Source organism: Filicampus tigris, chromosome 14 (assembly GCF_054856515.1).
Source record: "Filicampus tigris isolate MCC_2025a chromosome 14, RoL_Ftig_1.0, whole genome shotgun sequence".
Classification (NCBI taxonomy): Eukaryota; Metazoa; Chordata; class Actinopteri; order Syngnathiformes; family Syngnathidae; genus Filicampus; species Filicampus tigris.
The window spans coordinates 18,276,620-18,300,110 of NC_141230.1; the positions used below are offsets into that span (position 1 = coordinate 18,276,620).

At 44.2% G+C, this 23,491-nt stretch overlaps 1 protein-coding gene across 4 annotated transcripts in view; it reads left to right on the forward strand.

The window, feature by feature from the left end:
* Nucleotides 1-23,491, forward strand: part of lrp2a (low density lipoprotein receptor-related protein 2a) — a 49,945-nt gene that overhangs the window by 7,817 nt on the left and 18,637 nt on the right. For 3 of the 4 annotated variants that reach the window (XR_015089605.1, XM_086051942.1, XM_086051944.1), the window contains 44 exons: nucleotides 363-473; nucleotides 575-688; nucleotides 1,197-1,313; nucleotides 2,411-2,554; nucleotides 3,024-3,143; nucleotides 3,234-3,362; nucleotides 3,788-3,957; nucleotides 5,699-5,922; nucleotides 6,329-6,535; nucleotides 7,033-7,235; nucleotides 7,325-7,465; nucleotides 7,561-7,764; nucleotides 8,202-8,394; nucleotides 8,993-9,118; nucleotides 9,209-9,339; nucleotides 10,096-10,233; nucleotides 10,315-10,596; nucleotides 10,678-10,917; nucleotides 11,000-11,119; nucleotides 11,392-11,508; nucleotides 12,036-12,416; nucleotides 12,591-12,605; nucleotides 13,536-13,784; nucleotides 14,152-14,363; nucleotides 14,445-14,629; nucleotides 14,713-14,941; nucleotides 15,288-15,465; nucleotides 15,661-15,789; nucleotides 16,239-16,405; nucleotides 16,600-16,743; nucleotides 16,858-16,967; nucleotides 17,063-17,240; nucleotides 17,316-17,529; nucleotides 18,225-18,464; nucleotides 18,701-18,889; nucleotides 19,146-20,078; nucleotides 20,967-21,132; nucleotides 21,208-21,366; nucleotides 21,650-21,939; nucleotides 22,016-22,216; nucleotides 22,387-22,413; nucleotides 22,506-22,541; nucleotides 22,622-22,864; nucleotides 23,086-23,211. Coding sequence is in view for 3 of the 4 variants with exons in the window: in XM_086051942.1 (XP_085908068.1) it covers nucleotides 363-473; nucleotides 575-688; nucleotides 1,197-1,313; nucleotides 2,411-2,554; nucleotides 3,024-3,143; nucleotides 3,234-3,362; nucleotides 3,788-3,957; nucleotides 5,699-5,922; nucleotides 6,329-6,535; nucleotides 7,033-7,235; nucleotides 7,325-7,465; nucleotides 7,561-7,764; nucleotides 8,202-8,394; nucleotides 8,993-9,118; nucleotides 9,209-9,339; nucleotides 10,096-10,233; nucleotides 10,315-10,596; nucleotides 10,678-10,917; nucleotides 11,000-11,119; nucleotides 11,392-11,508; nucleotides 12,036-12,416; nucleotides 12,591-12,605; nucleotides 13,536-13,784; nucleotides 14,152-14,363; nucleotides 14,445-14,629; nucleotides 14,713-14,941; nucleotides 15,288-15,465; nucleotides 15,661-15,789; nucleotides 16,239-16,405; nucleotides 16,600-16,743; nucleotides 16,858-16,967; nucleotides 17,063-17,240; nucleotides 17,316-17,529; nucleotides 18,225-18,464; nucleotides 18,701-18,889; nucleotides 19,146-20,078; nucleotides 20,967-21,132; nucleotides 21,208-21,366; nucleotides 21,650-21,939; nucleotides 22,016-22,216; nucleotides 22,387-22,413; nucleotides 22,506-22,541; nucleotides 22,622-22,864; nucleotides 23,086-23,211 (8,232 nt within the window). In the remaining variant the exon portion in view is untranslated. The remainder of the gene's footprint in view (nucleotides 1-362; nucleotides 474-574; nucleotides 689-1,196; nucleotides 1,314-2,410; nucleotides 2,555-3,023; nucleotides 3,144-3,233; nucleotides 3,363-3,787; nucleotides 3,958-5,698; nucleotides 5,923-6,328; nucleotides 6,536-7,032; nucleotides 7,236-7,324; nucleotides 7,466-7,560; nucleotides 7,765-8,201; nucleotides 8,395-8,992; nucleotides 9,119-9,208; nucleotides 9,340-10,095; nucleotides 10,234-10,314; nucleotides 10,597-10,677; nucleotides 10,918-10,999; nucleotides 11,120-11,391; nucleotides 11,509-12,035; nucleotides 12,417-12,590; nucleotides 12,606-13,535; nucleotides 13,785-14,151; nucleotides 14,364-14,444; nucleotides 14,630-14,712; nucleotides 14,942-15,287; nucleotides 15,466-15,660; nucleotides 15,790-16,238; nucleotides 16,406-16,599; nucleotides 16,744-16,857; nucleotides 16,968-17,062; nucleotides 17,241-17,315; nucleotides 17,530-18,224; nucleotides 18,465-18,700; nucleotides 18,890-19,145; nucleotides 20,079-20,966; nucleotides 21,133-21,207; nucleotides 21,367-21,649; nucleotides 21,940-22,015; nucleotides 22,217-22,386; nucleotides 22,414-22,505; nucleotides 22,542-22,621; nucleotides 22,865-23,085; nucleotides 23,212-23,491) is intronic. The other variant, XM_086051943.1, reaches the window with a different exon arrangement.

Sequence of the window (23,491 nt, forward strand, 5' to 3'; positions counted from 1 at the left end):
CCTCATATTTTGACACCATCCTCCTGCGGCATTTGAACCGACTTGTTCCGATTAAGAGGCTCGCCGACGGACGGAACGAGCCACAATATGCTTCTTGTTGTCAGAGTTTGATTACGGATTCCTTGGTGGATTAGTCAAGATGAAGTTCAACTGCTATGCCGCCATTGTCCCGGCTGGCACGGTGCACTCAAAGCGCTACACGCTAAAGGAATCCCACAATTGCAAGAATGTGGCTGCAAATGCTGTCGCTACGGTGGCGGCGTTTAATTGTTCTTGTTCATCCCTCCCATGCGACAAGCTTTTCACTCGCTGGCAGGTTGATGTGTGCATTACGTTGCTCAGACGATGATCTAATCTTTCAGATTACCCGGAGTGCGCAGAGTTTAGATGTGCTAATGGTGCCTGCTACAACCGGACGCAGAGATGTGACCACATACTTGACTGCCGAGATGGCTCTGATGAGGCAAATTGCAGTAAGTTCATTTTAGACCTTGATATGGCCTCGGTGGCAAAGCCCCCAAAATGCGACAGGTGAGTTCCACTTTCACTTCGTTTGTACCCCTTTTTTCTTTAGCACAGCACTGCAGTACAGGCCTGTATCCCTGTCATAATGGGATGTGCGTTCCTCAACGTTATATCTGCGACCATGACGATGACTGTGGGGATCGAAGTGACGAACTCAATTGTAGTAAGACTGCCCTTCTACTTTCTTGTAGAATTAACTTCTTGGGCTCTATTTTCGTAGAAAGCGCATATGCTGACAGATCCTGATTTTCCACCAACTTGGGATTGTTGTCAGAGATCCACCTGGTAAAGTGACAATTTTTTTGGCACCAAGTAAATTTAAATTACGCTCTCCAAGTGCCCACTTCACAACGCAGATGTTTTGGGATTGGCCCTCGTCATGTCGAGACTGTCAGTGCGCGACTAGAGCTCCTTATTTAAAGGCAAACGAGACGAGCTGATTTGATTGGCCATGGCTGAACTCAGCTGTGATCACTCCCGCAGCAGCGCAGACCTTCCTCTCTTAGAGCCGCCGGCCTGCGCTAATCTGGGCTGAACTGCCTCCGACACAGGGTTACACCATGTGCTTCGCAGGATTTATGCCATTCACGAAAATAGAGGCCCTAAAGTCTAGTTTTTGTCTGAGTTCTTGTTCTTGTTTTGCCTACTAATAGTGTCCCCTTCATCTTCAGCATATCCTCCATGCAGGGGCAACTACTTCACGTGCCCCAGTGGTCGCTGTATTCATCAAGTGTGGCTTTGTGATGGAGAAGACGACTGTGAAGACAATGCAGATGAAAAAGGCTGCGGTATGGATATGCACCGTACTCTCTACAACGCACTAATGTATTGCGATTCATTACACCATTACACCTTCAAGAATGGAAAATGGAAGAAAAATATTGATTTGATGCAGGCGTTGCTTTGTCTTGCGCTGCCGTGGACTGTGGCCTAACATCTATGTCTCTATTTCTAATAAATGTCTTGACATAACACAGAGAACAGCGTTGCTAACAAAACTGCCACATTTGAATGATTAAAAAAGACGCTGTCCCCTTTTGTGAATTCCGTGGGCACGGTGCTGAATGCGTCAAAAGCCACGCCCCACTGAAAAATGCATGCTACTTCATCGACTCTTGCATCCCTCTTGTGCCTACACAACCCTACATTTTTTAAATCCACTTAAGGCCTCTGGTGGCTGGAAAATATCCCAGCAGGTCCTCAGAGAGGTTTCCATGCGGCGACGAGAGGTGCTAGTCACCTAGCTGACTCGCAAGCTAACAGGCTTGGGCCTAGTAATGCTCATTAAGCAACCCGCAATTGCACTGGTGAACGGCTGATGTGAATGAAAGTGCTCGAGTTCCTTATGTAGCGGGAGGGCGAGGGCCCAAAAATCCAAATGGTGAAAAACAGTTATATGCTATATTTCCATAAGTGAGTCGTACATACATCTCAGTCTTTGCACATTTGTTCTTAGAAATGATCTTTAAACGAATGTATTTCCAAAGAAAAATCTCTGAATTCACTTTAATAGAGTTCCGGTATCTAAAGTTAGAGGCGACTACCAAGCCGCTTTTCCTGTGCTCCTCCAAGTGTGTCATTCAAATGGCTCTTTGTGGCACACGATTGCGCGGCCCCCACCCCACCAATCCCACCAGAGGGCTTTAGAATTTGTCCACATGGCTGTGAAGAGTGTGTGTTTTTAAAGGATGAGCTGCAGAAGCCCCCTGTGACCCCCTCACAGTTCCCCGCGGTGATTTAAAGTGACAGTCCTTATGCTGACAGTGATGTCATCATCGCCACAACTTTGTCAAAAAAGATTGTCGCATTTTTTGCTTCGTTTTTTTTTGTGTGATATTTGGCTGTATTTGCAAATAGGTGATGATTTTTTTTTTTTGTTCAATAGAAAATGCAGTGCACGAGTGTTACCCAGGAGAGTGGCCATGTCCGTCTACTGGTGTGTGCATCCCCGTGGATCAGCTGTGTGACGGGACGCCTCACTGCTCTGAAGGAGAGGACGAAACCAACGTCACCGCTGGACGCAACTGCAGTTAGTAGCAGTGCAATCTGTCTCTCTGTCCATCACATCCAGCCGTCACCCACCCATGCTTGTCCTTTTTCAAGTATGCCCATGTCAGGCTCTTCTCATTTCAAAACAACACGAGTCAGCATTTTAATTTGCTGACAAATTGCTCGCTGGGCCAGTTTATGGTGTGTGTGAAACCACACGTCGAGAATGATTCACATTTCCTTGAAGGAATCGAGTCTGTAATTCTATTGCAATTTGGACATTTTCACTTAGGGGTTTACTCACTTTTGTTGCCAGCAGTTTACACATTAATGGCTGTGTGTTGAGTTATTTGGAGGAGGCAGTAAATTTACACTCCACACTGACTATTTCACCTTGTAGCAAAGTTCTTTAGTTTTTTTATTCTTTAGTGTTGTCCCAGGAAAGGATATATGAAAATATTTGCAAAAAATGTAAAGTCCGTTCTCACTTTTGTTCTTGTATTTGTTAGGTGTCTGGAGATGTCCTTCTCTGAGTTGTGAGCATCGATGTCATCCTTCTCCTCAAGGAGGAACCTGTTCCTGTCCTTCCGGATACACAGTCAGCAGCAATGACAGTCGCTCGTGTCTAGGTACTCCTTTCATTCATGTATTGACGGTAGCTGAGTGCAACCAAGGTGCTTTTGAGTTGAACGTATTGTTTATTTTTCTTTCTATTTAAGACTTTGACGACTGCTCAATGTGGGGAGTGTGCGACCAGCTGTGCGAGGACCGCATCGGTTCTCATCACTGTAGCTGCAGGGAGGGTTACGTCCTGGAGCAGCGCAGATACTGTCGAGCCGACACCTCGTGTGAGTGTGACGTTTCCCCTCCGTCTTACACACAGTGAGCTCTCGAAATCTCTGAATGAACCAACAAAACAATGTCCATTAGCATAACCCCCTTCCCTGTAGACGACCCCCGTGGCTGCTTTACCGGGCGCATGTACTCCTTCCTGGTGCATTGTTGCATGCACATTGTTGTTTCAGTGAAGTCTCTTGGCTTTGTGGAGTAGAGAGGCTGACCTCTTTGGCGTTTGCCTGACTGAGAGGAGTATGTATTGAAAATGCATGAAAAGCACTTTACTTTTCTGAAATAACATGCCACATTCTGTAAAATTTCCACTCCTTGAGTCCCACATGCACGCCGAAAAATTTGCTTAACTGACGGCAAGTGCACCCGCAAACAAACCCAAGTGTGGATGTTTGTGAATTGTTCGTTTTCGCTTTTCTTGCAGCCGGAGTCCCTTCCTTGGTGTTTTCCAATGGCAGAGACCTACTAATAGGTGACATCCATGGCAACAGTCTCCGGACTTTAGTACAGTCACAGAAACGAGGAGTTGCAGCGGGAGTGGACTTTCATTTTGATCTCCATATGATCTTCTGGACTGACACCACTCAGAATAAGGTAAGTGACAATACAATAATGCCTTGAGATATGAGTGACCCAACTTGAGAGTTTTTCGAGCTGTCGTCTGGACGATTTCTAAAATTTGGACATAGTTTTGATGGTCACACCCGGATACGAACCGTCGGATTGGAAGGCGGTCTCCGAGTGTTCACACCCACAACGGCACAAAACATCTGTTTGTAACTTGCGCTTGGTATGAATATGGACCTCTTACCGCTATTCACCATACTATTCCTATGTCTGATATCTGACCTGTAAAGTAAATTCAACGTCCCCAAACCACAAGCAGTGCTTCACAATGTATCATCACATACTTTCAGCACTACTTAACTTGCCTTCAGGGTTTCACTCTCACTTACATACCATTTTGACACCATAATTGTATGCAAAGTTCTGCACCTGTGGATGTAGATTCCATTGTTGTATTGTTGTATCGGGAAAGAGAATCACAGTCGCACCTATTTAGCGAAGTCTTGCCTTTACTGTTAAGTCTTTTAGAGTCATGCGTCGCTACCTGTTGATGAAATGGTCGTGTTGCATACAAGTTATCTCTTGAAATATCTGCGCGGTTGATACAGTAATTAAGTGATGGGCACTGGATCCTGAGCAGCGGGGTCATAATGAAGGGGAAGCTCTGTAAGATGTGAAAACAGATCCATGTGTATTATCTTTAGACCTATCTGATAAGCAGCTATGATGGCCACATACCAGGGTGCAATTTTGTAATACAAGCTCGCTTGAGTAATTATGCTGTATTTGTTTTCAGTGGCACCGTCCCTCCAAACGCATTCTTCGCCGCTAAAAAAAAAAAGAAGGGCAGCCGCCAGGTTGAAGGGCTAGGGTACATCTTTTAAAGGGGATCTTTGTAAATTAAACGGCTCTGTAGCTCCATGATTAAAGTAGCCACATTGCAAGCAGGGTATGTGAATGCAACCAGAGAGGTTAGAGTACTACATCTACAATTTCTCATTCAAACAGGCTGGCGGGTGACTCTGCTAATTCACGACCAGCGGTAATTTGACAGTTATAGTTAGTAAATGCTTTTCATAATATAGGCATTTTGTTTATTGCCAATGTCAGGTGAAGTTTACTTTCACACTAAACCTAAAATAAAGAGAATTACATTACAGTATTTCAAAGAAACATATAGCCTCTGCTACCTTAAGACTAACATACAATGGGAAACTCCGTTGGCTCACAGGCTAACAATTAGCATCTACGTGGCAGTGTTGCTAGCCTTTAAGCAACGGTTATCTGAACACAAATGTTAGAGCAACACATAGACAGGCCATGCAACAATACCTACAGGCATATATTCTTTATCCTCTGCGAAGAATGATAACATTACTGCCATACTGACAAGCTGAGAGAGGAGCTAAGTCTCCAGGACAGTATATCAGTATGTCTGTCTGGCACACACACCAGAATGAACAGCACAATGTGCATTGAAGGAAATAGTGTGACAAAAACAGTTGAATTGTTTTTAATTCTATTTAATTAGGCAATTACTGGATACTTCATGAAGTCCAATAGTATAGATTGGTATTTTTCTCAATCTAAAAACACATTTTTAACAGATCACGAAACAAATTGAAGTCATATCTTAAGGCACCTGTGTCTATTAATACACAGACTGTTGTTACTTTTCTTTGTCATAGACAGGTAACAATATATTTATGAAAACTTCTGAACAACTAGGCGCCACTTTCCCACTGACAATGCTGTCTTTTGTGTCCAGGTGTTTTCGGTGGACATGGACGGGTCCAATATGCAGGTGGTTTTAAACATATCAGTTGACTACCCCGAGAACCTGGCCGTGGATTGGGTGAACAATAAACTGTATGTGGTGGAGGCCAGTGTCAACAGGATCGACATGGTGGACCTGGATGGAAGTAACCGGGTCACACTTATCACCGAGAACCTGGGTAACCCTAGAGGACTGGCGGTGGACCCCACTGTCGGGTGAGCACATCTCCCCATTCCCATGCACCTGCCCTTCCTAGCCCACCTACAGTACACTACCTGTTTTGTGCTCCATTGGCACAGAATAATGTGTCATTGCGTCTGCGTGAGATTAGCTGGTTGCCTGTGGTGGATTAGCGAGACATAATGTAAGTGATGACCCTAATTGTAATCCAATTGAAGGGAGGGAGAGCCAGGTGGCTCCTGATATATTGCTCATTTTAAATTGAGTCAATCTCACCATATGGTGCCTTTGAGGGATCCCCATTTTATGCGAAAAAGTTGACATTTTCCATTGAACTTTAAATAATTGTATTAAGTAGATGATGCTGTTAGAAATGGACATTGGTGAACTCGCACACTTTTTTTTGTGAATTAACCGCAAAATGTCCCCCCCCCCCCACAGCTATATGTTCTTCTCAGATTGGGAGGCCCTCAATGGACAACCTGGTCTTGAACGAGCCTACATGGATGGAACCAACCGTTATGGGATCATCAGGAGTAAACTGGGCTGGCCAGCTGGCATCACGCTAGACATCGAGGCCGAGCGCATTTATTGGGTTGACAGTCGCTATGATTACATTGAAACGGCAACCTACGATGGTCTTCATAGGTAAATATGACTTATGTTTCCCCAGATACTCGTAAGTACATGTAAGCAATATATTTTTACTTTATTTTTATTTAGCATTTATTTTATTGGTTTTTGTTAAAAAATATTTACTTGTCTAACTTTTTACAAATAATAGGCTATTTGCCTGTTTAAGCAGGAACACTGTTCCTTTTTCTATCAATGCCATCTCAAGCTGGACGAGACAGCCAAAGTGTAACGTCAAAGATTGTTGTCATTTCCAATTTCTTCAAAGGTTCATATTACGATGATACGAAACATGAAGTTTGATGAAATCATATCCAGCACTGGTGGCCCCAAAAATTCAAGCCTAATTTCTAACTTGCTGTGATTATTTTGTACAAGTACCCTGCTGGTTTCAGCTATCAAGTGGTGTTAAATTCTCTCTCTCTCTCTCAAAAAAAAAAATTCAAATCAAAACAATCAAAACATTTTTATTCATCACCTTCTGATAATCAATATTGCTATATTTTAAATAGAAAAACTGTTGCCCATGGAGGTGCTGTGGTACCGCACCCATTTGGGATCAGCCTATTTGAGCACTATGTGTATTTCACCGACTGGACAAAAATGGCGGTGATGAAAGCCAACAAGTTCACAGAATCAAGCCCTCAGGTGGTCTACAATACATCCCAGACCCCGCATGGAGTTGCAGTGATACATCATCTCAAACAGCCAAATGGTGAGCCAGCGGTGTGGTTAGTGTACGTATTGATGCATTTTTCACTTATTCAAGTCATCTAAAGTGATTTCTTGTTATTTGATCTTTAGTGGCGAATCCTTGCGGTGTAAACAGAGGCGGCTGTGATCAGATTTGCGTTTTGAGTCACAGGAGTGACAACGGAGGGTTAGGCTACCGATGCAAGTGTCGCATAGGCTACGACTTAAACACCGATGGCAAGAGATGTCTGGGTAAGAGCCAACATGTCCCGTCAAATGATACGTGTAACCTAAATCGATCGGAAGAATCCTCCAATTTGGCATGTTTTCTGATTTTCTGTCTACAGCCGTGAGGCAGTTTCTGCTTTTCACCAGTCAGCTGGCCGTGCGAGGGATACCGTTTAACCTCTCCTCTCAGGAAGACATCATCCTTCCCATCACTGGATTACCATCCTATTTTGTTGGCGTGGACTTTAGTGCCGAGGATGATGCTATCTTCTTCTCAGACACCGCCAAAGATATGATCTACAAACAGAAAGTGGATGGGACCGGTGAGTATGTGCCTGTTGTGTAACTGAGCTTGAAAGGTGGTCTGAGCACGTGTAAGTTGAGAGCAACTTTCTGCCACCAAATTGTCACTGCCGGGCGCATCTCCAAGGACACACTCTTGCTACACCGGACCACCTAACTTGTGCCGATACAAAAATCAGGATTCGGCGGCATTTGCACCCACCATGGTGCGGTTTCACTCGTAACAGTCGTAACTCAAGGCACTGTTGTTGTAGAAATATGCAAATTCACCAACTACAAAAAAAAAAAAAAAAAAGACGCGCCAATGCCCCGATTTGACATGTTGTTTTTGGAACAGCTCTAGTTTTTCCCTTCCGGTCCACTTGAAGAAAATGCAAGCTGACAGCATATTTATTCAAATGTGGCTGAGCTTTCATCTCTGTGTTCAAGAGTCGCCTAACTGCTTTGATCTGCACAGGCAGGGAGGTGCTAGCGGCCAACAGAGTGGACAGCGTGGAGGACCTGGCTTATGACTGGATTTCTAAAAATCTCTACTGGACTGACCCGCGTTACAGGAGCATATCTGTCATGAAAGTCGCCGATAAGTCCAGGCGGGCTATCATACAGAACCTGAACAACCCGAGGGCCATCGTGGTCCATCCTCTTGTCGGGTAAATCAATATTAGACGCCAAAAGGTCTCAAAGCACATATCCCAAACCTTCACAGTGGGAAGTGATTGCACCAGTTGGCCACACCACTTCAATCACATGCTCATAAGTGTGAATTGATTATTTGCCTATACAGTACAGTATGTGCCTTGTGTAGATATAAAATCAGTATAGCAGTATAGAAAGTGAATGGATGGATAATTGTAGGCTACAGTATTATTTTTATAAACCTAGATTGTGTACATAGTTGGTGTAGCTAACTATTGAGTATGCACAATATGAAGCACATGCACGTCAGTTCACACTTTCCTATTCACAAAATGCCCTAAGATAAATCCATCTGGAAATTCTTATTCAGCACAAGCTGTTATATTTTCCAATAGCCTCAAAGTCATAAGGCCTCAGCATCCACATGAAGAGATTAGCATAGCATGAAGGGCGGTATTGTAGTGGTACGGTAATACCAGGCATTGGGCTTACACACTATTATAATAAAACATAAAAATGGAATTGCAGTGTATTATATTCATTCTACTGTTGTTGCTAACCAGGTCAAATACCTTATTACATCCATTCTACTTGTTGATGTTGCTTTTTCAGATATATTTTTTGGACCGACTGGTACCGGCCAGCAAAGATTATGAGAGCTTGGGGCGATGGGTCACATGCCCTGTCTATTGTAAACACCACTCTTGGCTGGCCTAATGGTCTCGCTATTGACTGGAGGTGAGCTGTGGAACAGCCTGGCCGGCAAAATCCAATTGTCTGAGAGCTGAATTTATTTTGCTCTCATGCCTAATGTTTCCTCTCCAACAGTGCAATGCGTTTGTATTGGGTGGATGCCTTCTTTGACAAAATTGAGCACAGCAATTTTGATGGACATAACAGACTTGCTTTGGACCGCATAACTCAGATGTCCCATCCCTTTGGCCTCACCATCTTTGAAGGTAATTAGCCCTGGTATACATTTAAAGGTCAGCATGTAAAATAGTTCATGCCACAGCCGCCTTAAAGGGGATGTCAACCTAAACATATTTTCTTCAAGAATGTATTAGTTGAAACACTGCATTCTGATTAATATTAGGTTTGTGGAATATGAGTTAAGCAGCAAAATCCACCCCTTGTTAGCCATCTCAGGGGGCGGTCATTTTGTCACTTCTGTCGACTGAAAATGACATCATAACTGCTCAGGGCGCAGGTAACGACCAATCACGGCTCAGCTTCAGAAAAGAGGTCAGTCGTGATTTGTCGTTACCTGAGCCCTGAGCAGTTGTGATGTCATATTCAGTCGACAGAAGTGACAAAATGCCCCCCCCCTCCCCCAGAGATGGCTAAAAACGGGTGGGTTAATTCTTTTTCCACAAATGTAATCTTTATCAGAATGCCTTAAGGACATCATTGGTAATTATCATTTTTGAAACATTTTTTTAATAAGTTTTGATAATGGCTAATACATTAATATGAAGCTTCTATAGCTGAAAAGGTAAAAATATAGTTATTTACCTTCTTACCTTCCTGAACAGAAAAATAGTTTAAGTGGTTTGAAAAGAATGTCAGCTATCTGAATGTTGGCACGGATTAATGGCATTTCCAGTCATTTCAATGGGGAAAGATGATTTGAGTTGATTCTGTTCAAGCGCCACTGTGTACATTTTTTTATAGAAAATGAATCAAGTGAAAAATTCTGTGTTGCTCCTCTCAAGGTTATGCATATTTCACCGACTGGCGCCTGGGTGGAATTGCCCGCGTTCGCAAGACCGACGGTGGCGAGATGGTGGTTATCCGAAGAGGGATCAGCCACATCATGCATGTCAAATCTTTCAACTCCAACTCTCAGATCGGTCAGTGTGATTCTTGACACCTCAATCATATTGGGTGCGCCGCTTAATGTCATTTTTCTGCCTTGCCTCCACCCATCGCAGGTTCCAACCCGTGCAACCGGCCGACAAATCCAAATGGAGACTGTAGCCACTTTTGCTTCCCAGCCCCAGAGTCCCACAGGGTGTGTGGGTGTCCATACGGCATGAAGCTGTCCCCCAACCAGCAGACGTGCGCGGAGGACCCTTCCGGCGAGCCCCCAACGCTGCAGTGCGGCGCCAACTCCTTCTCCTGCGGCAACGGCAAATGTGTCCCAAACAACTACCGATGCGACGGTGTTGACGACTGCCATGACAACAGCGATGAGGCCAACTGTGGAATCAACAGTACTGTTTTCCTTTCACCGGCAAAACTGTTTTTCATGTTGATCCTTTCAATCCTCTACAATGATCTTCATTTCTTTGCAGACACCACTTGCTCCCCTTCGGCGTTCACCTGCGCCAATCAGCGATGTGTGCCGGCCACGTGGCGTTGCGATGGCCACAACGACTGTCTGGATGACAGCGACGAGTCCGACTGCCCGACACATATGCCCGGAACCTGTTCGGCCAATCAGTTTGTCTGCGCCAACCACCGTTGCATCCCGCCTACCTGGCGCTGTGACACCGACAACGACTGCGGTGACAGTTCAGATGAAGCAGACTGCCGTGAGTTACACATTTTTCACCCCGGCAACTGGAGAAGGTTCCCATGCGGGTGATTCACATTCAGGGCAATATTTGTCCACAGATCAGAGTAGCACATGCCATCCAGACCAGTTTCAGTGTCCAGATCATCGCTGCATAGCCCCCAGTTACGTCTGTGATGGCGACCGGGACTGTGCGGATGGAGCAGATGAGCAAGGATGCAGTGAGTAGTTCAGTCAGTCAGTCATTCTTAAAGGAAACATCGTTCATGGTAGACTGGACATTTACTATATGACTCAGACTCAGTCCATTCATATGCATTTGTTCATTTCAACACACATTTTTTAACAGTCACCTACAGCCGCAGTCAAACGAAACAAGCACTTGTTTTGTTTCTTGAACTAATTTCCGCTGTTGTACAACAATGTAGGTCATCATATGTCGATAACAAACGTGAGACTATAAGATTTACCGTGCTCGAACTGGATTTTGCAGTCTACAACTGCACTGGGAACGAGTTCAAGTGTTACCGCGGTCACCAGTGCATCAACTCCTTCTACCGATGTGACGGTGTCTTTGACTGCACGGATCGCTCAGATGAGCAAGGCTGTCGTAAGTAAATGAAACAAAATGTTTTACTATACGCACCAGACACTATTAGATACTCAATCTAATGAGATTCAATAAAGAGCTGAATATATATATATATATATATATATATATATATATATATATATATATATATATATATATATATATATATATATATATATATATATATATATATATATAGTTTACATTTTTTTAACTAATCGCAAAATTTTCCATAATTAATCGCGATATATATCGCGATATCATATTTTTCAACTACAATTTTTTACAAAACTTGGAACCGATATTTACTTGAGTAGAATGTCTGAATTAATATGGAAAAAAAGTACGTATATTTTGATTCAAAGACTGCTCTAATAGCTTTCTTTGATCCATGAATTTTAAAGTTTAAAATGACATATTATTATCAAAATATTTCTTTTGTAAAAGCAGAATTGGTCCTACGTATGCAGGTGTACCTAATAATTTTCTACATGTCAAGAAATGACATTCGTGACATTTTGACAGTGCCGTTGCATGTTTCGCAGCGACGAGGCCTCCGGGGATGTGCCACCACGAAAGCGAGTTCCAGTGCCAGTCAGACGGCAGCTGCGTCCCGTCCACCTGGGAGTGCGACGGCCACTCGGACTGCGAGGACGGCAGCGATGAGCACCACGCCTGCCCGCCTCGCACCTGCCCTTCCTCGCTCTTCCGCTGTGACAACGGCAACTGCGTGCTGCGCAGCTGGCTGTGCGACGGCGACAACGACTGCAGGGACATGAGCGACGAGCGGGACTGTCCCACGCCGCCTTTCCGATGCCCGAGCTGGCAGTGGCAGTGCCCCGGCTACAGTATGTGCATCAACCTCACCGCGGTGTGCGACAACTCTCCCGACTGCCCTAATGGTGCAGACGAGTCCCCCCTCTGCAGTAAGTGGCTTCATCGGCCCTCTAGAAACTTAGCAAAGGTATCATTTCACAACAATACGGTGTTATTTGTCTGTCTTTGCATTGCGTTCAAATCAGGCATGTGTGTGATTTGACCTGCGTTTAACCTGAAAATGATTTGTGATTTTCCTTTCTTGCTTTTCTCACAACTTTCAGACGAGCCTTTGCCAGGTAGGAACAACAACTCAATCATTTAGTAGAAATGCTGTAAACAGAAATGATTCATTAATAGCTGGTTCAGTGCACTGCCCGTTCCAGAAAAAGTCACACACTTTAAATCTTTTTTTTTTAAGGCTTTTAGCTACGATTCTGGCACGCATTCCCTGAGCCATTGTTTCGATTTCACCACACTCCTTCACCAGGAGTTGTTTATTAGTTTTTGGCAAGATCTTGCACTAACCGTAGAGAATGATCCTGATTCTCATTTATCACGTTCATTAAACTTGACTTATTTGAGTCAAATGGAAGAAGTCATTGTCATCCTAATTCAGTGCCATGAGGAAAGAAAAAAAACATTAATACTGAATAATATTCATGCAATATTTTCAAGTCTTGGGTTGACTTTATTCTTTTTGTGTTATATAAACTAAACGTAGAGCCAACCAACAAGTACTGCTAGCCAAATCTGTTTTTGGCTGACCAGCTTTCACTATCATTCAAGATTTATGTCTGACCATATTTCCTCCTCGAAGATGATCGTTCCACACTATTCTTGAGGTTGTAATTAATACTTTGTAATTCCAGCAATTTCTAAAGTTTTTTTCTTTGCTTGATGCAGACCAATGACAGCATTATCGTCGATAGGATTTCAGTTTACAGCACCACATCAGTTGGGGTTGAATAACTTGTCATCATGTGGACCTTAATCACTGCAGAAATGATCCTATAGTGTGCTTTGACCGATTTGCTTGGTTAAATCCAGCTGGTGACTTTTTCTTGACCGGGTACAAAATAAAGTTGTGTTGTGTGTCTGCAACTTTACTTGTGTGAAAATAGAGCATAGTTTCATGCATGATATTCTTTGGGAATGCATGTACACTACAGGGATTTACACCCATGCTGGTTCTGATTTGAGTTTTTTGTTTCATTGGTCCAACTTAGATCAGGAGAGCTGCTCCGACAACAATGCTGGATGCACCCATGGCTGTATCCAAGGGCCCTTCGGGGCCCAGTGCACTTGCCCTGTGGGCTATCAACTGAGCAACGACTCCAAAACTTGTGAGGATATCGACGAATGTCATCCTCCTGGACTATGTAGCCAGCATTGCTTTAACGAAAGAGGCTCTTTCCGCTGCCACTGCCATGATGGTTACACTCTCGAAGACGACCAGCGGACTTGTAAGGCCTCAGGTAACGACGTACAGCGACCCTGCTCTTTATTCTCCGCAATTTTCTCATTTTAAAGCTTTACTTAAGGTCGGATTCCTTTAGATAACATATATGTCAGCCAGTGTTCATCGCTGGTGTAATTAGGACATTATCATCAACAAAGGGCTGTTTATGGGGAGCGTGCCTCTTGCACATAGATAACCCGCTGAAAGGAATTGTAACACAATAGCTCTCATTATTTGTACAAAAGCGCATTCCCCAAGGGTGGACATTTGAGAAGGGTCTATTTACCGGTCCTGTCGTAGGGTTGAGTGGACATGCACAAGCTAACAAGCGCTCCCATTAGCATGAGAATAGACATGAGAAAGTATATGATGTCTGTTGACAGATTCTCGCCAAGCCTACTTGTTGGTAGCCAGTCGAAATCACATCGTACAAGATGACATCACCACACAGCCCAACGTGGTGCACTCGCTGATTCGAGATGGACGCAACATCGTGGCCCTCGACTTTGACTCGGTCAATGACCGAGTGTACTGGTCGGACACAAGCCAGGACAGGATCTGGAGCGCTCATAAAAATGGCAGTGATCGAACCGTGGTGAGTTTTAATCCTCGGCGTCGGTCACTAAGCACTGTGCTCGTAAACGCGTTGGCTTCAATTAAAGACGTGTGTCGACAGATATTTGACAGTGGGGTGACTGTGACAGAGAGCCTTGCTGTGGATTGGGTGGGCAGGAACCTCTACTGGAGTGACTACGTTCTGGAAACAATCGAGGTTTCCAGACTTGATGGTAGTCACCGGACCGTGTTGCTCAGCGAGAATGTCACCAACCCCAGAGGCCTGGTGCTGGACCCAAGAGACAGGTTAGAGCGAAACCAATGCTAGTAAAGCTCGTTCTGTGCTACTCTGCAAGGAGTTGGTATTAAAAAAAAGTTCTCTTTTGCAGTGCTCACCTGATATTTTGGACAGACTGGGGGAGGAACCCCCACATTGAGAGGGCCAGCATGGATGGGAATCTGAGAACCATTATCATAAGCAACAAACTGTATTGGCCCAACGGTCTTACCATTGATTATCCCAACAATTTGTTGTACTTTGCTGACGCCTATTTGGATTTCATAGACTACTGCGATTATAACGGCAAGAATAGAAAACAAGTTCTGGCCAGTGACCTGGTGAGTGATGACATCAGTCACATATCAGACATGCACTGTAAGTATTGGGCCACAACTGAATTCTGGAAGTGTATATTGAACTTTTGGGAGTTTTGATGGTCAACCAGCTTCATGTAGCGCCTCTCTATGGCATTCTGATGGACCAGTCTCGGTTTTGACGAATGGCAGAGAAAATTTCTGCTTTGTTGGACATGACTCTAATTCTGTAATAATACCCTAAAAAAATCAGGATGGGATGTAAAGCGGCCCAATGCTTTTATGCAAAGTCAAAGTAAAACATTGTTTTGGATTGAATGTTTTAAGAGACTTTTCTTCTGTTTCTTTGCTACTCTCTGTAAAAAAAAAGGTTCTTCAGCATCCCCACGCGATTACCATTTTTGAGGATTTTATGTATTGGACCGACAGATACATCAATCGCGTGATGCGAGCCCATAAGTGGCATGGGGAGAACCAGACAGTGATGCTGTTCAACCTCCCTCAGCCCATGGGTCTTGTGGCAGTGCACCCGGCCCGGCAGCCAGCAGGTATGGCAGAGACATGCGGCATCTCACTGCATCGTAACCTCTCGACTCTGAGGCTGAATTGGTTTGGCACCTTGGGAAGTAATGCTGCACTTTCTTTACAAATTGGGTCCACTTATTATCCGCTAAGAGTCTTGTCAGAGAGCAGCATCAAGTTGCATTTACTCTCACATTAATGGTTGTGTAATTGATTTGTAGGTAACAACCACTGCTACCAGAACCCCTGCACTCATATTTGCTTGCTGTCAGCCATTGGACCAAGGTTCTACTCATGTGCGTGCCCATCAGGGTGGACGCTGACAGCGGACCAAGTCACATGTACCAAAAGTATGTGTCATGTTTGCGCTCAGCTAATAACTATATTTACGTAAAAGTGGTTCCGTACTCGGCTATGTATTTTTAATAAAGTGTCTCAGTCAGCTACGCCTCCACAAAAAAGTATTAGAAAACTACACTTATATGATTCCAAAGTCTTAAGGAGACAAGGAGCCTTTAGTCCAAGGACTTTCCTTGTGTCGACAGCTTAGCTCATCTCAGGTTTCTGGACATGAAAGCCAACACGGTCTTCTGAGAGGCCAATGATTATCCAAGAATGAAATTGCCCCTTCACAACTGATTGATTCTAATCTGTGCTGACTAAGCAAATAAGATTCTGAAGCATAGTTTCACTCATCAGTAGACGATAACTCTCAGCAAACGTGTACCTACAGCCGTGTTTTAGAATTAAGGAAAAAAACAAAGAAACACATTTTTTAATGTTCAATTTCTTTTTGTAGTTGAGGATCCTTTCTTGGTGGTGGTGAGAGACAGCATCATTTACGGCATTTCCTTGAACCCGGACGACAGAAGCAATGATGCAATGGTGCCCGTGGCTGGGCTTCAGAACGGCTATGATGTTGACTTTGATGACAGTGAACAGACTCTTTACTGGGTCGAACACCCGGTGAGTTACAGTCCACAAATACTATGCCCAGTCACCCACATGTATACAATATAAGTACCGTATAAGTATATACCACTACAACCATAATAACAAACATGTTAAATGGTATCCATTTAACATATGGTATCCATATGGTAACATGGTATCCTTTCTGGCAGTGACATCATCATCATGTATTTTTACCTGCCATTTAGGGTGAGATCCACACAGTGAAATCAGATGGTACCAACAGGACAGAGTTTGCCCCTGCAGCCATTCTAGGATCTCCCGTTGGCCTGGCCCTGGACTGGATAACAGAAAACCTCTACTACACCAATCCAACAACACAGTCCATTGAGGTGAGACAATTTACAGAAACTCGGGTTTCATTATGTTGTGCAATCGGCGCCCAAAAAAAAAAAAAAAAAAGCCAGTAAAACTCACAGTAATTGAACCAGTTTGTGCTGGGGCAGGTTTTGAAGCTTAGAGGGGAGTTACAGTACAGAAAAACTCTCATCACAAATAATGGCTCTCCAACTGGCGCTGGCAGTCCTGTTGGCATTGCCGTGGACCCGGCACGTGGGTAAGCTCAAGCCTTCCCCACTTACACTGAGCCTTTTCAATTGCTCGACAAGGCCTGGCACACTTGCTGACCTTCATCCTGTACGTGTTTTTAAGCAAACTGTACTGGACTGACCAAGGCACCGAGAGTGGCATCCCTGCCAAGGTGGCATCTGCAGACATGGATGGTTTGAACCCTGTCACTCTGTTCACCAATAACCTGGACCACATCGAGTTCCTTACTGTGGACATTCAAGAGAACAAGCTGTATTGGGCTGTTACAAGCAGTGGAATGGTCAGTCTTTGCTCAAACAACACATTTTGCTCACACTGTGACACAACCGCAGACACTAATAGTGAATGTCCACAGATTGAACGTGGAGATCCAGATGGGACTAACCGCGTCACCGTGGTGTCAGGTCTGGCTCACCCGTGCGGTGTCGCCATCTATCAAAACTTCCTCTACTTCACCGACCGCGACTTTGAGGTCATAGAGCGCACGGACAAGTCCACAGGCGCCGACAGGGTTGTGCTACGCGATAATGTGTCTGGACTCAGAGTTGTGAAAGTCCATTACCGTGACTGTGAGTAGAATGCAAGTGGAAAAAAAATCAACAGACAAAACATTAGGTACACCGGCTGTATCACAAATTAAGTTTTTACAATGATAATGCTGATCAATCAAATCAAATTCACAATGCAACCATTATCAATTCCATCATGAATTTAATTCAAAACCATACTAATGAGTAGAAACCATTTATTCGTTCATTTTCTTTAGCGTTTATCTATATATTAGTCATCGGTTTTTTTTACAGTGGTGCCTGACCACAATTGATAATAAGCAGCAGTTTGGCAAATGGTGAATAATTCTTCAAAAATGAGGCAACAAGCTGTTTGTTGCCTCCCTCGGTTGAAGTTTACTGTCAAACTAAACATAAAACAAAGAGTATTACACGTTTTTATTCAAAACCACTAAACAACATTGCCTAAGAACTGCCCGACAGCTCAATGCTAACATATAACAGAAAACGCTATTGACATGCTAATGCTAATAGTTAGCATCAGTAGTGCACTTTTAGAGCCAATGGAAATACGATAAAAAAATGTGAAGCACCACATATGTCCTTTATCCTCTGTCCATCCTAAAAAAATGACTCCCAATTTATTACTTTCTTACTGAGTCACAGACAGTAGTAGAAGTACCGTACTATTCTTCTTCGTTTGTGTCTGCTTACCTGTGTAGTAATTTGCTGATTGTTGTTCTTGACCTATTCAGCCTCTGCAGGAACAACCAATGGCTGTACAGACACCATGGCTGCGTGCGAGCATCTGTGCTTGCCTCGGCCGCAGGGCCTCTTCACGTGTGCCTGCGCCACAGGCTTTAAGCTCAACGCTGACAACACGACCTGCGCCCCTTACGAATCCTACGTTGTCATCTCCACGCTATCTGCTATAAAAGGCTTCAGTCTCGAAGGGGCGGACCACTCAGAAGCGATGGTGCCAGTGGCAGGGCGAGGTCAGTCATTGCATCATTGTGGCCAATCAGGAGATGCTAACTCATGCAGCAGAATGACATGTGTGGCTATTATTTTTTGGTATTTCAGAATGGAAACAACATTCGCCGGCAATTTAAAAACAATTGCAATTTCAAACTCTTGATATTATTTGTGACATGCTTGATTTCCCAAAGGAAAAGTTCAGTTAGGAAGTAATGTAGCCATGGCTTCTAATGAGTTTATTTTGCTCTTTCAGGCCGTAATGCTTTACACGTCGATGTGCACATGGCATCTGGTTACATCTACTGGTGTGACTTCAGCAGCACTGTTACAGCACAGAACGGGGTCAGAAGAATCAAGACAGATGGCTCGGGATTACGTAGTATAGTGACAAGTGGGATAGGGCGCAATGGGATAAGAGGCATAGCTGTGGACTGGGCTGCAGGTATGCTGATTAATTCCTTAAGAGCGAAACTGCTCATATTCATAAATTCCAAATGAAGTTTGGTGACAATCATAAAGGGTTTTATTCAATGTTGCTTGTGAATAGAATTAAAGAAATAATATCTAAGTGTGTTAAACAGACTGTTGACCTGATGCAAATTTGATTGTGATACTGATTTCAAGTCAAGTTCTATATTTGTACAAATATGTTTGATGCTGATGAAGAGATGTATCCAATCTGTTAACTTTGTACCCAGGAAATCTTTATTTCACCAACGCCTTCCTGACGGAGACATACGTTGAAGTTCTTCGCCTGAACACCACTTTCCGTAGGGTACTATTGAAAACCCAGGCTGACATGCCTCGCCACATCGTGGTGGACCCTCGAAATCGATACTTATTCTGGGCAGACTATGGCCAGAACCCTAAAATTGAGCGAGCCCTCTTGGATGGAAGCAACCGCACAATTTTAGTATCATCAGGAATTATCACCCCACGAGGTCTAGCTCTGGACCAGGAAACTGGATACGTCTACTGGGTTGATGACTCTCTGGATATGATCGCCCGAGTCAGCCCCCAAGGAGGGGAGACAGAGGTCGTGCGCTATGGCAGTCGCTACCCAACTCCTTACGGGATCACCGTGTTTCAAGGGAGTATCATTTGGGTGGACAGAAACCTCAAGAAGGTATTCCGAGCAAGCAAGGAGCCCGGCAGCACAGAGCAACCTGATGTCATAAGAGACAACATAAACATGCTGAGAGATGTAACTATTTTTGACCAGCGCATGCAGCCGTCCGCAGCCCAAGAACTTAACAATAACCCCTGTGTCGAGGCCAACGGAGGCTGCGCCCACTTCTGCTTTGCCCTGCCAACCACCGACGTTGGCAACACATCCAGAAAATGCGGTTGTGCTTTTGGGAATCTCGCGGCAGATAATGAGAGCTGCGTGGTGTCGAGGGATGACTATCTCATTTACACTACGGAGAGCACGGTGCGCAGTTTACGCCTTGACCCAGAAGACCACGCCGTGCCCTTCCCCGTGGTCAATGTGCCACGCACTTCCGTGGCGCTGGATTTTGACCTCACTGATCGAAGGATCTACTTCACTCTGAGTTCAGGCGCAGGAGCCAGCAAGATCAGCTACATCAGTTTGTCTTCTCCCACTTCGGCTCCGGTAGTGGTAGCTTCAGGTAGGCATCAGTTTTACTTATTTTTCTTTTAGACCCTGTAAAGTGAATTCAGAGATTTGTTTCTAAATGCATTTGACATGTTTGAAGATACTTGCTAGTTACTTGTTTTAGTAGTAGGCCTACTCACTTGTGGAGATAGCGTTAAACTGCTTTTCATTTTCCCTGACTTGGGCTTAGCTAAAACGGGACCCGGTGACCCACTTGGGGCCCAAGTACGGCCTGAGTCGCCGATCCCCCGCTATAACAGAACTTGAGTATCATTGTTCACATTAGCGGTTATCTGGCACTATTGAGACAAACCGTTAGCAAGCTAACTTGCTAGCTCTCTATACCTACACCTGCACATTTTGGAAAACCCATTTTATATACAGGGTGTTTCACCATTTCATCAAAATTTTAAATCATTGTTTGTCACATAACAATGGCCTGACAAGACGACCGCAGCAGAAAATTTGGAAGATTTCACCTTTCAAGCGGTACCGCTTTGTTCTTGCTACCCTTGACAATTTCTCAGATAGGAGTTTTTGTAAAGCACGTAAACGTATGAAACACTCCGTACATGCAGATTTTTTTTTCTTATCATTCAAATATGGCAGGCTTGCGACCATCACTCCCCTCTTTGGTGTGTCAAATGTAGAAGACATATTTAGTTTTACTTTACAAGGACTAACTGCCAAGCATTGGAGCGTACTCACACTAGGCCATTTGAACTGTGCCGGACTTGACTGGGATTCTTCTTCCCTCTACTGTCCCAACACTGCTCTTTAAATATTCTGGCTTTATGCTGTCACGTACCGGTAATTATACAAACTAACACCCTTAAATGTGCATATTCAGATCCTTCCCAGTGATTTTTCTAATGTAGCTGTGGTTCAAATAATGCAACAGATCTAGGGGCCCCTGATGGCATTGCATACGACTGGATAAATCGACGGATTTACTACAGCGACTATGCTAACCAAAGCATCAGCGCAATGTCCGTGAATGGATCTCAGAGGACTATTATTGCACACGTGTCCAGGCCGAGGGCTGTCGTGTTGGACCCTTGCAGGGGGTAAGGCTTTCTTGCGTAGCACAACGGTTCTTGAAATTTTGCATATTCTGACATGAATCCTATCTTGTTGGCTAGATACATGTATTGGACGGACTGGGGAACCCATGCAAAGATCGAGCGTGCTACCTTAGGTGGGAACTTCCGAGTAGAGATTGTGAACAGCAGTCTGGTGTGGCCCAATGGACTGAGCTTAGACTATGAAGAGGAGCGGCTGTATTGGGCTGATGCCAGCTTGTAAGAGCAGACAAAGTCACTTTTTGTAATACAGTGGCCTCTTGAAACTAAAACACAATCGTGCACATTATCCTTGACTTTGACTAAACCGCTTTCAGTTCTTTTTTGGTTCTTGATTATTGTTCAAGTTGTTTTTTTTTTTAAACTGTGGTTTCCTTAAAATTTCAGATTCAATCCTGAGTTTTTTTACCAAAGCGTTTCGGTTGCAAGATTCCACTGTATGCTCTTGTGTATGAAGTCTTCAATGGTATTGCTATTGTTGTTGTTTTCGCTCCGCCATCAGGCAGAAAATTGAGCGATCCTCTCTGACCGGATCGAATCGGGAGGTCATCGTCAGCACGGCCATCTACCCGTTCGCCATGGCAATGTTTGGGCAGTTTATTTATTGGACTGACTGGAACACACGTAGCATCTACCGCGCCAACAAGCACGATGGCGCCGACCAAACGATAATGATTCAGAACCTTCCGTCTCGGCCGATGGATGTCCATGTTTTGGCCAGCGGGAAGCAGCAGCAGTGTATCAGTCCTTGCGAGCAGTTTAATGGAGGCTGCAGTCATATTTGTACACCAGGTATGAACATTGTTATTGATGTCTTTCCAGCATGATATGAATTGCAGGAAAATCAACGAAAATGTGATCCTGTTAGGACCAAACGGAGCTGAGTGTCACTGTCCGTCAGAAGGCCGCTGGTACCTCGCTGACAATAAGCACTGCATCCTCGATAATGGCACTCGGTGCCAGCCGGGTCAGTTTACCTGCTTGAATGGCCGCTGCATTCGTGCCCAGTGGAAGTGTGACAATGACAATGACTGCGGAGATGGCAGCGATGAGCTGGAGAGAGTCTGCGGTAGGGTGCTTTTAAATTTCTCAACTTCCATTATTTTTTTCTTTGCGTTGTTTTTCTCCCTTCTTTGATTGCGCGTACAAATTAATCTCGCTGTCAGCGCTCTGGTAGTAAAGTCCTGCTTCTTTTACTAACGAGCTCTGTCTTTCGCTCTAAAAATAATTGCTTCTTAGGAGTCAAGACTGATTTCAACTATGTCGGTGTGTATGCTTACTTCTTGATTAGAATTCAGTGAGCAAGCTCCTGGCAACAAATCACTACTAATCACATTCACTTACATCTTTGCATGCAGTCCCTCAGTTCCTGTCGTCGTTTGTAGCCTTGTCAGGTAACATAAGCATTCAATGTATGTGTGCGAAAAGCGGTTTCTTGCAAGGTCTCTGACTGGTCACGCATTCCATTTGTTAGCCTTCCACACATGTGACCCCACTGTGTTTACCTGCGGCAACGGGCGATGTGTGCCGTACCACTACCGCTGTGACCACTACGACGACTGCGGCGACAACAGCGATGAGGTGGGCTGTCTGTTCAGGCAGTGCGACCCCAACGTGGAGTTCGCCTGCAACAACGGCCGCTGTATTTCCAAGGATTACGTTTGCAACGGCATCAATAACTGCTATGACAACGGCACCTCAGATGAGCAAAACTGCCGTGAGTAAAATACCGTTATTTTCAAATCACTTGGAAAATATACACTGTTCTCCAATAGTCGTGGATATTTTGGCTTTTGGGTGAAATTTCAGGAATCCACTATAACCTTCATACTGTAAAAAAGCCAATTATCAATAATGTAAAGCCAATTATCCTTAACTTTTTGTGAGTACTGTATATATTCATGTTATTCATTCAGAATGTATGAATCGATTATTTAGCTGAGAGAACCTGCCAGCCGGAACACACCAAGTGTCAGTCGACCAACATTTGCATCCCGCGTTCATACCTGTGCGATGGAGACAACGACTGCGGAGATATGAGTGATGAGAGTCCGACGCACTGTGGTGAGTTTAACTCCAGCCTGTTAATTTTTCATCCAACAGGTGTTCTCTATTCTTAAATCAGGGCTTTGCAATTTAAATGATGGAATGATGGAGGGGGCCATCATTTTTCATCAGGACTACCTGCAACACAATTTCTTGATTTTTACCAAAGCGTGGCCTTTTTCCCCCCTCTGATTGCTATTAAGCGATGACTGCTGTCTTGTGGTGACTGGTGTTATTACAACCTAATACTGATCAGGGAAACATTTTTATTGTTTTTTTTAATTAATCGAGGGGCCAC